Genomic DNA, 16,330 nt, shown 5'->3' on the forward strand with positions numbered 1-16,330 from the left:
TAGACATGCCCTAAAAGGCCAGAAAGTTACACAATGGGGAGGGAAGTATTAAACCTTCACAAAGTACAGAAGCTACTGATGAAATCCTGATCCCAGTGAAGGCAACGGGTCCATACAATTGGATCATTCCATAAAATTAGATTACACTATTTTGTGGCAGTGCTCCTAGAAAAGTAAAACATGTGAGCGAGCACCTCTTCCCCCTCCACCATGCAAATTGTTGCAGCAATGTAGTGCATCGAATCGCCTAAATCAGCTTGCTAGTTACAGAAACCTGCAGTGTGAGCTGATGGCTGGGACAGCTGCAGAACCAGCAGAGGAGAGAGGAATGATTCCTACATTTAAAAAGTTTTTAATATGTGCACTGCATAAAGCAACAGTTTTGACTCTAAATGTGAGGTACACTCAATCATCGATGATAAGGAGCCATTCAAGACAACAACAGATGTGCTGAAGCCCTTTGGATTGCTCTTCAAAGCAAACAGAAAGAGAACGTTGTCTGCATGAGATCTCTGGCAAGATGTTTGCCTTGATTTGTTACTGTACTGGACGACTGCTAGTGGGAGGGCCGGAGGGAGGGGGGCACTTAATCACTAATTTATTCCAGAGTGAGTGCTCTGGAGTTAGGGTCTGATCCTAAGGCCATGGAAATCTTTTTTCCATTGACTGCAACAAGCTGTGGATCAGGCCTAGTGAGTGAGTTCTTCCAGTCATTGCTAGTCCTGATCTACGTGAGCAGCTGTCCTGGACTGAATTTTATTTACAGACGTGGCTATGCGGTTCTTCTAAAACTATTCCTGGCTTGGAAAATAGTTTGGACTATTTCCACAACTGTGGTTTGAACAGGGCTATGCTTCAACAGAGCCTATACTGCTTAATGTAGTTGTAGACATGTCGGTCCCAGGATATTAGAGAGACAAGTTTGGTAAGGTAATATCTTGTATTGGACCAACTTCTGTTGGTGAGAGAGACAAGCTTTTGAGGCCCACAGAGCTCTTCTTCAGGTCTGGGAAAGGTAATGCAGCATCACAACTTAGCATAAGTAGTTAGCGCACATTCTAAGGGACCATGCAAGGTAGACCCGTTAACACCTCTGCAGTCATAGGACAAAGAGGGATGGGAGGAGTTTAGGGGGTTACAGATTGTTGTAATAAACCATAAATCCAGTGTGTCTGTTCAGTTTTTAGTGTCTAGCAGAGTAATGGATTTAAGCTCCCAGGCTCGTCTTTTGAAAGAGTTGTGCAGGTTTCCTTTGAGAACGAGGACTGATAGATCAATATCACTGTAACTTTAGTTCTTCTTTAAGTGGCCTCCGCAATATTCCTACTGCACCTGGATCTGCTGGTGGGAATATGCAGAAGCCTCTCAAAGAAAAAATATTTGATTTCTCTGCAAAATTGGATTCCATGCCACAGTTCTCAGTAATGCAATCACAAGACTTCCAGTAAAGAAATTCTCTTTAGGAGAGCACTTCCGAATCTCCCAGCAGATCCAGTCTAACTTCACGATAGCCGCTAATTGCTTTGTTATCTTTAATATGTAAACACTCAGTAATTAAGTTATCAGGAAAGCTACTATATCAACAATCAGTTACAGGATAAATCAGTTACAGGATAGAGGAGAAGGTGGCTGCAATCTCCATAGTACAACTTTATCGAACATCTCTGAAATGATCAGATGATGAGCTGGAAACATACTTTAAGCTTCAATATATTTCCTCCTCCTCCCCCCCCCCCAGCATTTTCTGAAAGGTTTAGTATTGGCTGAAAGGTGATTTTTCTTTCCTGGAGCACTACGAATAAAGAAATCTTTTCTCTCCCGTAGTCTGGGGCCTTTTCTGAGTCTGAAGCTCTGGCAATCACTGGGTGAGATTCTTGTTCATAGACAAGTGTAGATATGCCCTTAGTTCTTGTTCATAGAATATCAGGGTTGGAAGGGACCTCAGGAGGTCATCTAGTCCAACCCCCTGCTCAAAGCAGGACTAAATCCCCAATTTCTGCCCCAGATCCCTAAATGGCCCCCTCAAGGATTGAACTCACAACCCTGGGTTTAGCAGGCCAATGCTCAAACCACTGAGCTATTCCCATCCCACTGTTCTTGCATGATGCACAAGTGAGGAGAAAGAAGATGGCATAGAAAGCTCACTTATGCAGGGGGCAGCCAGAATCTTGGTATTCGAACTCTCAGAGTCGAAGGGTGCATAGAAATATAGCGAACGCAGGGGTGCTAGATACGTCCCCAGGGACGAGGACGGGTGTGTGCCTGCTGCATCCTGGTGAATGGACATACCTTCTTGGGGAGTGCACAGCATGAGCTTCCCCAGTACCACCCCTGCACCCTATGGGGTTTCTAGTGCCATTGGGGGTTTTGTACCTTTCTCCCTTTGTGTTCAGTGAATGCAAGTCTCAAGATTCTGGCTGCCTGCTGCACAGGTAAACTAACCCCTCTCCCCATCCCCTGGGCATTCATGGAAGCTGTAATAACCAGGAGTGCATCCACCCCTTCTAGCACCTAACCTTATAATTTCTAACCTGAATAGTGTAGTCTTCTGATCACTTGAATAGCTACCACCTTTCATCCCAGCAGTGACTTCTTTTCATTTCACACCTGTGCACCTTGCCATATGTTATCCCTTATGCACCGACTATAGATTCAATAAATGAAGGAACAATATGATGTCATCTCTGATACCATTAGGGAGTATTAATGAAAATATTAATTTCTTGTTTGCTGAGAGCTGCTCCAGTGGGAGTCCTAATGTGTGATTAAAGGAACTAGTTAAAAACAACTTACAAAGCTGGATTAGATACATGATCTCCTATTATGTTCCCTTTAGCTGACAACTCTCTGAGAGAAGGGGGGTCTGGATTACTCTGGGTAATGTCAGAATTGGCAGGAGTGTTTTCTGACTGTTAGGTTTAGTTGGTGTCATGAATGATTTTAATCAGATTTAAATTGTGGCAAACATCACAAGCTTAAAGGATTTTAGCTTTATTGTTGGAGATTTACTTAGAAGCAATTTGGATTTTCAGTCATGAGCCTGCAATGCAAATTTGTTCATGATGACATTCACAGGACCCTAAATCTCAGGAACGGACCTTGTGTTTCAATTCAACACAGATCCATATAGGAAAGGTCCAATGCTCTTTGAAGTGAGCCAAGGACTCCAACATTTTATTTAGCTCTGTCTGATGTTTTTCATTAGAGACGCTGTATTTTGGCTCCATTTCACTATATTGATTTCCAACAGATGAGTAGCAAGAAAACTACAAATTTTTCATTTCAAAATGCTCTTTTGCTTAAGAGACAGCAAAATAACATACGTATTTTTGCACTGATCTATATAGATATATTTTTTTCTTCCTTACCATTCACCTGGCTCCAGCCCAAAAGTCAATCCAGATGTGGTCTAAACCTGTCTCCATTCTTGCTTCTGAGGCTATTAGTTCCCACTGCTTGAACTCCTGGTGGTCAATATTTGTGTTTGCTATATTACTCTGCGTGAAAGCTGCGAGCGTGCTGTCTCGTGGGCCAGTGTTGTTTGATCTGTGATTCATCCATACCAGTACATAGGCATCGTCCTCTACAGAGTCTATGTACGTTGTCTCTAACTCCATAAAGTCCTGACACTGCCTGCAAGGCTGGTCTTTAAGTGGTTGTGTGTTATGTTGTGGCAAAGGATACCTTGCATGAAATATGTGTCAGACGGTTTTGTAAAATGTGTTCGACTTAGCTTGAAGGACTGATTCAGTGTTAGAGAGAGAGCCTGGAACCAGTAGCTTACCAGTTTGAGTCCAGCCAGGGTCACTAGTGATTAAATGCTATCGCCTCCTGATAGCTGTTCCGTGGCCTATGTGAAAGGGTTGGTGTTCTCAACGCAGCTTGATGTGCTGATGAGCCCCACCCACCAAGTAACAAATGATGTTACTGGGCTTCCTCTCAGCAGAGGCGCTGAGCATGGAAAATGAATGAACATTTCGTGTGTAGAGGATGGGTCCTCCAGAACCAGGTGGAGGTGCTTTGCCGGCATGATGTGGGGAAGCTCATTCCACCCCACCACCACCTATGCAGTGGAAAATGACAAATCTTCCATCTTCAGGGGCAAATGACACATTTCCTTTTGTTATATGTTATACGCAGTGGTGTTGTAACTGTGTTGGTCCAAGAATATTAGAGAGGCCAAGTGGGTGAGGTAGTATCTTTTAGAAGTTGGTCCAATAAAAGAGATTACCTCACCCATCTTACCTTTCTCTTTATCAATAACATGTCAATTTTTCCCTAAAATCTTGTCAGAAAATAGCCTCTGTGTGCATACAATCTCTCCCCTCCCCACCCCTCCTGTCTTCCATTTTATATTTCAGCTAAAACCACAGACATGCCGTTTCAGGCTGCTCCAGCACTGATCTATACATTAATAATGACGTTATCCCTTGGAAGGTCCACTGAGATGTCCCTAACATGGCATCTCAATCACCTTCCAAGAATCTCTTCCTGCATGATTTAGCCATTCAAGTGCTAATTGCCTCTGATTAAGTCAATCATTTGCAGAGTGAGTGGGTTAATTGGGTATAGTGGAAGCAATCAATTTAATCAGCAGCTTGGTTCCATAGCTGAGGCACTACAATGCAGCAGGACAATAATTGGTTTATTAGCTCCTGAAAGGCAGCAAACACAGACTTGATGGCAATGGGAAACTCTTTTCTGTTTAAAATGGCCTTCGGGAAAGATAATTTGCATATTAAGTGATTGTTAGGAAAGGACTGCTTCGTTAAAAGACTGGAAATTCTTGCGTTTGAAATATGTGCCTGCATAAGAAACCATTTGGTGCTAGTGCGTGGAGACCTGGCCTTGGCAGCCAGTTACAATGTGAAGAATATGTGTTCTGTCTCCAAGGAGACTGGTTGTTTCAAATATTTGAGTGATCCTGACGGGTGCCAGAATGGCAGAACTAGCAATAGAAGATTCATGTTTAGGCACAAAAAAGCGATAGCAGAAGTTGCCGCAGTGCCTCCCACTAGCCTGACGAGTGTGCCTCAACCTGATTGTTCAGGTACGACTTAAGCGGGCGAAAAGGTAATTCAGTCTCCATGCTCACTCTGCGTTTACTTGTTTGCCTTTCTGGTGAGACTCTCATTTTATACAGACCACTGACCAACCTCAGGTGGTGACAACTATTAGTTGCAACCGACCTGATCCAGTTATGGACCAGTGACCTAGAGGCAAAATCTCTCATTAGCAAGTCCCTGAGCCACTCGCTCCCTCTTAATTGACATTTAGTTGCTGACATCTAAACACCAGTAAACACTTACCTGGTAAAAAGAAAAAGAGTACTTGTGGCACCTTAGAGACTAACAAATTTATTTGAGCATAAGCTTTCATGAGCTACAGCTCACTTCATCGGTACCTGGTAGTAAGTGTATTTGTTCCAAGAAATGACTGTGTAATTATTTGTAAAATGCTGTGCAGCCTAAACTCTTCAGCACCATACAGTCAGGGAAGAAAGAGCTGGAGACATTCAGTGGTAGATGAAGAGTGCATTTAGGGCCTTATCCCGCAAACCCTTGTTTAGATAATTACTCCTTCGTAACTGAACAAGTCCCATTGACTTACGTAGGGCTGCCCCTGTGAGTCAGCATTGCAGGTTGGCCTGGTTGGAAAACGGAATTTCTGTTTCTTGGGAAATTCTGACATTCAACATTTGTTTTCATTCCGAATCAGTAAGGGAAAGGGGTTTAGTTTTTCAAATCTAATAGCTTCCCCTGTAAAATGCTCTGTTTTTAGGGAAGCCCCTCCCTGCTCCCATTCTGCAGCCAATATATTAAATGCCTTCCCGTAGCTGTTTTCAGGATCTTTCAGACAGAGACATTCAAATCAAAGCCTCTTGCTGACATATTTAGTTTGTCTAGGGAACCTGGATGAGTTCATGTTCAGTTCAAGTCCAAATGAATGTTTTTTCTACTTATCGGTGTTGACGGGGTACAGACTCTCATTTTGGGCAGGACAGAGAACTAATTCCTAAGGATGTTGCCCTAAAGGAAGGCAGAGAGAAATGAAGCAAGCAATGTGCTTATGAAAATCCATGCCAGTGCATAAAGGGAATTAGCAGCAACGGCTATACAGCAACTAAGGTTCTCATGACAAATTTTTGGTGGCCTCAGAATGCGGCCACCAACTCTTGCTGGTGGCCGCTCTCACGCTTTTCCCTAAAACACATAATTAGCTTTAGGAAAAGCAAATAAATCTGCACATAGACACGTTCAAATCATTGTCATTTATTTATTGCTAGCTAGTAAGTCTGTTGTGAAAAGTGATATTAACAAACATACAAGTATCACTTTTCACAGCACACTTACTCAGCCCTGTTGTCTATTGCTGTGTAGACTTCAGCCTGAGCTCTGGGACCTTCCCACCTCAGCATGTCCTAGAGTCTGGGCTCCAGCTCAAGCCCGGAAGTCTGCATAGCAATGACACAGCCCAGCAGCCCGAGCTCCGCAAGCCCGAGTCAGCTGGCATGGGCCAGCCACAGGTCGGTGTCTAGTTGCCACATAGACATCTGTGTCTTGTAGGAGGGGGGTTCATTCTGGAGACATCCTCCAGGTGAACTGCAGAAAAATATCACACAGTTCCGTTTAACGGATACTCAGGAGGTAATGCCAATAACACAATGCACCATAAAGTGATTAAAAACTGGAGGCCATAATTTTAAAAATCCATATGTAGTAGGGTGGCTGGGAGATCTGGGTCCTAAATCTGGCTCTGCCGCTGGATCAAGGTGTGACTCTGGCAAGTCACCTAATCTCTCTGTGCCTCAGTTTATATATATATATAATTTCTATAAAATGGGGATAACACCAATCTCCCAGAGGCAAGTGTGAGGTATAATTCACAAATATGTGGTGCTTTGAGATCCACCTAGGGACAATACTGTGGAAGTCCAGAGTTTTAGTATTATTTATTCTTTAATAACAAAACCAAAGACGAAGAATATATTTCTGTGAAGGAGGGAGTAGATTTAACAGAGAACAACTAATGTGTCCGCTACCCAAGATACTACTCAAATATTTATAATTTTCCACTAAAATAAATTAAATAAAATTAAAACAAAACTCAGCCTACGGCTGCTTCATGGGCTATGAAAGACGTGTGTGCTGAATACAACATGGGGAGCCGGACCAGGCTGAGCTCTGATCCTCACTGTGCCACCTTCAGCAAGTCACTTGAGCTTCTGAAACAGGTTTCAGAGTAGCAGCTGTGTTAGTCTGTATTCGCAAAAAGAAAAGGAGTACTTGTGGCACCTTAGAGACTAACAAATTTATTTGAGCATAAGCTTTCGTGAGCTACAGCTCACTTCATCGGATGCATTTGTCTGAACTGCAATACTTCCAGGCAGCCCTGGAAGCTGAGAGCCCAGAGGCCCCTGGCCGTCCTTTATCCTGGACAAAACATCTGAAATGTTGGCAACTCTGAAAACCTGGAGGTGAGATTTTAAAGGGGGAAAAAAATGCTTCCCCTCTACACTGTGTTGACTTTGACATTGGTCACCATGTCAGGCAGGCATCAGATGTTCTTCCTGTTCACTCTCTCCTGGCAATATCCTCCCCTCCCTCCCCCCAAATTCAGCCTCTGGCTAGCCTGTCATGCAGCTTCTTAAGAGGTGTTATTGTTTCCCAGATGCCCCATACTATTAAGTGCTGCTGAGATTCTGGAGCCACCTCTTTAGTTTAAAGGGACGAATAGAAATGGCTTCTGATATATTCTCCAATCCCTTCCATTAGCTCCGTGTTGAATATTGATTTCCTCAAGGAAATACAAACACTCTAAATATCTACCCTTGATTTGTAAACCACATGGAAAATCTTTGAGAATAAGCTGTATAGCATTCGTTATTCAAGAGGGTGACCAACAGACCCAGACCCTCAGAACCCAGTACCTGTTTCTGTCTCATGTGAAGCAAATCTCGCACTTCCATATCATATCAATGAGGCGTCACCTGCAGACTGTCTTCTGTCAGCACCCTCAAAGGAGAAACACATTATTCACATTCAGATCCATTGTGTACAGAGTATGTAGCATTTTCACTGATGGATACAGACTTGGCAGGTAGATGTGTCCTATTAAGAAGACTTCAAAGTTTCAGTTCCTCATGAAGTCAAATGAATTAATCTGTAACATGGTGGTGATGAGAGTCCTCTGGTATCAATCAGTGTATTTCATGCTCACCTTGATATTCTCAGCTGTTGCAGTTGTTGGCCAGGTTGAGACTAGATCCTTTTAGCTGCTATACTAACGGGACACATATAGGTTGCTGGTTCTTCTCTTCTTCTTCCAACTATTCAGCTTCCTACTGACTCCCAGTTCTATTGCTTGGTGAAATGCACCCAGAGCTCCCAGGTGACTATTGAACTCAGATTTTTGTTTTATTTTTTTTTTCATTAAAAAATGAAAGAAAAAGAGAAAAGGGCGGGGGGGGGGAGGGGGAATGCCACTGTAGTTTGAATTGGATTCGATGGGACAGATTCTCTGGCTCACTCTGTCCTCCGAGGACAGGAGGCCTGTTTAGGTCATTGGAAAGGACAATTTTGGTTCCAACTCGCAATTCTGCAGAGAACATTTGTGCTTTTTTTTATTAATTCTTTGGATTCATACGTGTCTCTGTTGCTCGTACTCGTGCAGTAGATAGATGTTTAACCTAAAACGGTAGAGCTTTTGCCAACACAGGAGAGAAGAAGAGAGCTGACAGGTAGAAGAATTTCACTGACCACAGAATGTAAAGACAATAGCCCTGCTGGGGAGATGTGGTAACTGTAAAGGAAGTTGTGTAACACATCCTGGTGACCCCATGGGAGCAGGCTGGCTAGAAGCATGGAGTAATGGAGCCAAATTTTGCTCTGATTTAAATTACTGTAAACATGGAATAACTCCATTGACCATTTACATCAGTGTAACTGGGATCAGCCCTGAGGAAACAAAGAGAAACTAAGGAGAAGTCCTTTTGGCACCTTAGAAATGAACAAATTTATTTGGGCATAAGCTTTCATAGGTTAGAACCCACTAAATTTATTAATCTCTAAGGTGCCACAAGGACTCCTTGTTATTTTTGCTGATACAGACTAACACGGCTACCACTCTGAAAAGAGAAACTAATTTATTCTAGATTTAGTGCAGGTGAACCAGGCACAGGTGGTGGTTGGTGGGCTTCACAGAGTCTGAGGAAAACCAATGAGCAGGATTTTGACTGTAAAAAGTTAGTGAGGGGTTGGACACTCAGAGGTGGTGAGCAGCTTCTCAAGAGACTTGCTCTGCTGCGGTCTGAGGGACCAGCTGAGACCTGCAGAATGGCTGGCATCAGGCTAGTGAGTCCGTGGGACTTGTGGAACTTGGAAGTACTTAGGTTCAACCGACCTCAGGTAACGGGGATTGTATGGTGCTGTGTATGAATGGGTACTGGCTCCAAGGAAGGATCCTTTTTGTTACACACCTGCTTCCATAGGCGCCAACTCCATGAGTTCTCCACCCCCGGAGCACCCATGGGGAAAAAAATAGTGGCTGCTCAGCACCCACAAGTCACTTGCCGATCAGCTGTTCAGTGGCGGGTTGGGTGGGAAGAGGCGGAGTGAGGGTGGGGTGCACTCAGGGGAGGAGGTGGAGTGGGGGTGGAAAGAGGCAGAGCAAAGGTGGGGTCTTGGGGGAAGGGGTGGAGTGGGGGTGGAGCACCCACCCAGAACAATGAAAGTCGGTGGCTGTGCATGTTTCATAACTCTCTGTGTGTGTGGCTGTGCACAATCTGTACTAATTTTAAATGATAGGACTGTCAATAATGTATTATGGGATAGCCCTAGAGACTGTTGAAAATGCAAGTGATCTTTCCTGAGTGGTAGCACACATCTGTACCTATTGGCAGCCACAGAGGTTGTCGGGGAAGGTACGACGGGGCCCAGCATTTTAAAAAGGAAATCTGCTCCACTCTCTGACCCCGATAGAGGGACAAGGAAAAGAAAGCACTGCTGACAGGCTCTAAATAGTTCCATCACTTACATCTGTATCAAGTTATTGGCCCATTTACTATCCTGCATTCCAGCGGTCTGATGTGTATTTTGGATTTATGATGTGCTGTGGAGTTCACATTCGGAATTAGCAACAACAGGATTTTCACCATTGCATTTATTTATGCCTAACATTGATGGCTTTGATTAACACTTCAGGGAAGGTCCATTTCAGCTTTTGGGAGACCGTTTGGCCTTTGCTTTTATAAATCCAGAAGGGGTAAATATAGTCTTGAAAAAACCCCAAAAACTGTGTGATACTGGTTTACAGACTATAAACATAGGCACATTTAGGGATTTTGTTTGTATCTTTAGCAGTAGCATATACAACTAAATTATCTTGCTTCAACCTCTCATCCATTCAGAACATTTTTATGCAGCTCATACCTAGAAGGTGAATAGCACTTTTTCCCCTTTTTGGGGAGTCTGTGGTTTATATAAATTTGATGTGATGATGGACATTTACAATAACAGTCACTGGTAGAAATTTCTGAAATGCACTCCCAGGATGGCATTTCTGTAAATTGCCATTTTATAATGTGCATACAGATGATAGTCTGCCTGCTAATACTGTAGCTACTTTGCATATAGAGAAAGAGCTTAGTTACAAGTTAAAAAGCATTTAATTTTTTCACTTTACAATCCTAGCTGCTGAGAGTCAATAATAAAAACTACATAGAACAAAGAAGATAAATTGAGAGAGAGAGAAATCTCGACCGGAAAATTTTTATAATTAAGATCTCAAATTGAAGGAGAGCATCAAACAGCTCAGTCAGTATTTATAGTGATTGTGTAGGAGACTGCTTGTGAAAAACAAAAACAAAAAAATGTAGCAAAGTAAGGACAATGCTTAAAAATATCCTTTGTCTGGTTAATCTGCACATTCTGGCTGTTGTGCCACTGGAGAAGAGCATGCAGTGGTGAGATGCCATTGTGTTTGCTGTTCGGGAACGCTGAGGCGGAATAAAAATCAGCCTTTTCCTGATTTGTTTTAAAAATAATCTAAGAAAACAAAACCCTTCGATTGACTTTAGTGCTGTGAAAGCCGTGTGGGAAAACAGAACAGGAACAATATGGGTGGTGAAAGCTTCTTCTTCCAGTGATGGTCCGTATTGTATTCCACTGAGGGTTATGCGCATGCTTCCCTGTGATGTCTTGCTAAAGAATCTCAGAGCTGGATGGAACAGCTCAAAGCAGGAGAAAGTAGTTGAGTGTCCCATGGCTCAGGTGCTGATCCAAAGTCCACTGAAGTCAGTGGAAAAGCTTGTAAGTGGGTTTTTTCCCTGTTTTCTTTTTTTTGTTTAAGGTATTTGGAAATACTCCAGTTGGCTTCAGTGAGCTTTGGGTATGTCCTGTCTGAGCAGACAGACAACAAAAGCAGTCAGCTATGTCCTTGTGGTTTTCTGTGTTATCAGCCACTATCCACCGGGAACTGGGTTTTATTCTTTCCTTCTGATTCCTTAGTAATGTCAACACAAGTGACCAGATCCTGCTTGCCTCAGTTATGCTCCAAAGGGCTACTGATGCAAGCAAAATGAGCAAGGTTCATGGGGTGAGATATTCTGGTGAGGTTGGTGTCTTGGGAACCAATGAAAGAAGCCAGCAGTGCTCCAAAGGCTTCCCCAGTGTCTCTGAATGCACTTGTGCAGTGCGTATCCCAGACGGCCTGTCAAATCCCAGTATCAAAGAATGGTGACCTTTGAAGCACAAGATACAAAAGAAAGAGCAAGAGAGCAGAGTGAGGAAGGCACGTCTGAGGGGAAAGGTGGCTCTGTGGCCTGTTGGCTCTGTGTCTTGTAAAATGTTCATTTTTCAGCTTTTCACTTTGAAAAACAAAACTTGTCATCCACGATTCTCTGTTATTTCTTTTCTTTGCAGGATACAGAGAAGGGCTTCTTTGGAAAAGAGGACGTGACAATGGGCAGTTCTTAAACAGAAAATTTGTGTTATCCGAACGGGAAGGTGCACTGAAGTACTTCAACAAAAATGACGTAAGCATCTGGGGCCACAGCACAGTCATGTGGGTTTGTCTTTGATCAAACAGTCCCCATGGTACCATTTTGTCATAAGGAGTCACCAACTTTTCGAAGATGTCAGGTCGTTTATTCTTTTACTGCTCGAGGAACAAAAGCCCAAGGCCCAGATTGGTAAAGGTATTTGGGTATTGCTGGGCTCAGTGGTGCAATGCTGAACTGATTTAGGAGCCTAAAATTAATGTTAAAAGGGGATTTAGGCACTTAGGAGTCCAAATCCCATCAACTCTCAATGAGAGTTTGGCTCCTCAGTGCCTAAATCCCCTTTCTAAATGATATTTGGGCTCCTAAATCAGTTATGCATTGCAACACTGAGCACAGCAACATCTAAATACTTTTACAAATCTGGGCCCACATGTATAGAGTACAACAGCTACCTGATCCCATCATCTTTGTTTTCTGATAGCAAGAAGTTTCCCTTAGCTCTAGCTCTGCAATGCTAGATCATAAGGATCCGCCAATCCTCTCTACATCAATTTTATGTCTGCGGCCACACTGTGGTGGAGGCAATACCACGCAATAGAGGAGAGACTGCAGGCCCACTGTGGTGTTTGGGTAGCAGAAGGAATTTGAAAGCCTACAACAGCTGCAATCCTTGGTTTGTAAACTCCAAGGGCACAAAGGGGCAGGCAGTGAAGAGTTCTCCTTTGGATTCTGAACACTCCCTTAAAGACGATGACAAACAGTCACAAAGGAAAGTGCATCTGGTTTTTTATATTTCAGTGTCAAGCAAGGAAGTATTTGTCTTCTTCTCAGGAGTGGATCTCATCTATTGTAAGTGAAACATGGAGCCATTAAAAAGAAAATTACATTTGTGATGAATGGACAGGAACTTTATCATCATGCACTCACCAAGTAGAGAAATCCAATGTGCTTTCCTGGCCTTTTTACATAAACCCAGAGGTGCCTTGCTATCCTTGTGAAAACCTGGCACCTCTGTGGGCCCCAGTCAGTAGGGAAGAGAAGCTGATTTGCCACCTGCCCCACTGTTTGCCCTTGACACATAGCTGTAAACAGCTATGAACAATATTCCGTGCCAGAGGCAGTTCTGCCATTAAATGCATGATGGTGCCTCTAGTCTGTATGAATGCTGGATGAAAGTATGTGGTGAGATGTGGACAATGGACATTATTTGATTTGTTTTACCCCCAAATCCTCTCGTTAGTTTCCCACACTATCCTTCCCACCCAAGTAAAACTCTTGTTAATGTCAAAACCAAGCAGTGCTGCACCCTCTCCCTCTCTCCCCCTCCCCCCCAATTCCCCAATCTTGGTGCTTATCTGTAACTACCATTGGGCCAGTTCATTTAGTGATGTCAGGAGTGACATTCAGATTCAATACTAACCTGCCGATGCATCAAAACAGTGTCACTTTTAATGCTGATCCCTCTCCCTTGCCCCTCAAGCATTATCCCTCTGCTCCCTGTAGCCTTTTTTAATGTCAGCCTTATTTCCTCAATCCTAGGCTTTGCCAGCCATTTTGCGTGCGGGCTCAATGGTTGTAAGATCTTTTGCTAACCAGCTGTGGGCAAAAGTTCCGTTAAAATAATAGTGGATCGAACCACCAGCAATCTTTTTCTGGCTGATTGGTGAGTGATGGCGTCATGGAGGGGAATGGTAATGGAGGGAGCGACTGCTCTGCCGGTACTTTCTCCTCCATTCCCAGCAGCTAATTTAGAGGGGTATCACTGTCATCATCTCCGCCACAGGCTCTATGATGCCGTCCTGGTTTGTGGGTGGGAGTAATGAAATCATTGCCTAAAAGGAAGTGAGATTCTCCGGTAACCCATATGAAGTTGCTGTCGTCCACTCCAGTGGTTTAAAAGCTTCTTTCACAGTACTCAGTGTGACGCCAGCACCAACCATGGGTGTGATGGGAACCATATTGTCCACATACTTCCGCCCTGCTTGGATTTCCCCACCACCTCACACATCCCCATCCACTTTGAAACCACAGTAAAGCTTCATGAGCCCAGGGCTGCACACTTGTATCTGCTGTGTGGTGTGGACTTACCCTGTGGTCACTGGGATACAGGAGCTCAGCTAGTCTGACCATATGCACACGGTAAAAAACAGATGCTGTGATCCTAGATGTACTCCGCTCCCTGCCCAAAAATAATTGTGGCAGATGTCACATCTCACTCAAGCCAGTAGTTGTAAGCCAAGTCATGGGAAAATAAAAACCCCTCACGATGCCTGTCTATAGAGATAGCGATGTTCATAAATCCAGGATTTTGGTTTTGGCCCATTCTTCCAGGGTCCATTTCTATTGGGCCTGCTTGTGTACTGTGTCATGGCCTCTGTATTGGAGGTCTGTCTGGCTGCCATCTCTGAGGCATATTAGATATATTTGAAGTATTGCCTGTTTGTTGAATTCAGTGCAAGTATCTTAGGCCACCTACATGAGGTGGGAGCTGGTTTATTTTTCTTCTTGGCTGTAGGTGGAATGGGCTGGCAGCAACATTTTTAGATTCTGCCCCCAGTTATTTTTCATCACTGCCCTCTCACTTGTACAGAGTAAGTGCATGTCTGTTTCTTCTGTCTCTAAAGCCCAGGGATCCAAAATCATCAGCAGGCTCTCCTCTGAAGGGACACTTGGCTGTTTTGGGATAACTTTGATCAGGACCCAAGTGGTCCATGCCATGCTGTATTTGAGCCCCCTGTGAAAAATGGGTATAATGATGTTTTCCTACCTCACGATGGCCTTGGGAGGCTTATTTCAATAAGCACTTAGAGATCTTCGCCTAGAAGGGGCCTTGGAATAGGGAGTATGACTATTATAAATTCACTATTGAAGTGGTTGGGAGAAGAGATTACAAAGAATGAGAACCAGCCTCCTGGTCATTGTTTCTGTTAGAACAAAATAGATACAAACTGCTGGCCAATTTCCACCATTGAATATACATGGCTTCCAGCAAGTTTAGTGGTTGTTCCACTCTGATGCATCTAATCATAGAGTTTAAAGCACTTGGCGCCTCCAGCCAAGCATCATAAAACCAGTCACCAGTTTGTTCCATCTTCATCATGCCAGTGCAACCCGAGAACTGCATGTTTCTCTGAACGGTCAGAAGGTGAAGCATGAAGCAGAACCGGTCTGTCTAGGTATGACCTTAGACTGCTCACTGAGTCATCATGCCCACCTGAAGAAGACAGCAGCTAAAGTTAATACGTGCAACAATCTTCTTAGCAAACTGGCAGGTTTGTCATGGGGTGCTCGTGCTCCAACTTTGCGGACATCAGCTCTTGCAACCCCGTATTCGGTGGCGGACCAGTCTGAAGTCGATTGTCACACACCAAACTGGTGGATACGCAGTTACATGTCACCATGCACATCATCTTCAGTGCCCTGCATCCAACTCCACTCCCATGGCTCCAGTTCTGAGCAATATCGCTCCTCCTTATATCAGATCAGAGGTTGCTACTGGCAAGTTACTGGAGAAAGTACGCGCTAAGTCAAGCCTGCTGCTGCACAATGACCTTTTCAAACCAGCAGCTGCATGTTTGCCGTCATGTCATTATGATCTCATCTGCCACGCGAGGATGTTAGGGTGGAAACGCTCTGGCAAGAGGAATGGATATCTGTTATAATCCCCAGCCAGTCCCTCATTGCCGACCTCACAATTTGCCTGCCTAGTTTTGACCTGCCCTGTCGCCAGTGATCCCTGTTGAACAGGTTCCAGACCGGGCAAGGTCTATGTGCAGCCAGCCATATTGCTGGGGCCTTTGTGACAGCCCTTCGTGCAGCTTTGGTGCAAAAACAGACGATGACGCACATTGTTGATGAATGCCTGCCGACTCGGTTCAACAGTGGCTTAGAAGAACTGCACGACGCCATTGAAGATTCCATCGCTTGGCTAGACGACCATGCACATGCTAAACAAATAAAAGCACTTACAGGGCAAGATCTTTGACTGACGTCAGTGGGGCTACTTTGATTTGCACCAGCTGAAGTTCTGACACACGGTGAATAGGTTTCAGAGTAGCAGCCGTGTTAGTCTGTATTCGCAAAAAGAAAAGGAGTACTTGTGGCACCTTAGAGACTAACAAATTTATTAGAGCATAAGCTTTCGTGAGCTACAGCTCACTTCATCGGATGTAGCTCACGAAAGCTTATGCTCTAATAAATTTGTTAGTCTCTAAGGTGCCACAAGTACTCCTTTTCTTTTTACGGTGAATAGGACTTTTAGAGCCTAGTTCTCCATTGTCTTACCCCAGTTGCACCCACTTGTAAGTCAAGGGAGCTACAGCAGCATAA

The 16,330-nt window shown here is 43.9% G+C and overlaps 1 protein-coding gene across 5 annotated transcripts in view; it reads left to right on the forward strand.

Moving 5' to 3' along the window:
* The window catches only part of ADAP1 (ArfGAP with dual PH domains 1), a 107,535-nt gene that overhangs the window by 65,642 nt on the left and 25,563 nt on the right, over window positions 1-16,330 (forward strand). For all 5 annotated transcript variants that reach the window (XM_043493308.1, XM_038420137.2, XM_038420139.2 and 2 more), the window contains one exon: window positions 11,922-12,034. In XM_043493308.1, coding sequence (XP_043349243.1) covers window positions 11,922-12,034 — 113 coding nt within the window. The remainder of the gene's footprint in view (window positions 1-11,921; window positions 12,035-16,330) is intronic.

The sequence above is a fragment of the Dermochelys coriacea genome, chromosome 10 (genome assembly GCF_009764565.3).
Source record: "Dermochelys coriacea isolate rDerCor1 chromosome 10, rDerCor1.pri.v4, whole genome shotgun sequence".
In the NCBI taxonomy this organism is placed as follows: Eukaryota; Metazoa; Chordata; order Testudines; family Dermochelyidae; genus Dermochelys; species Dermochelys coriacea.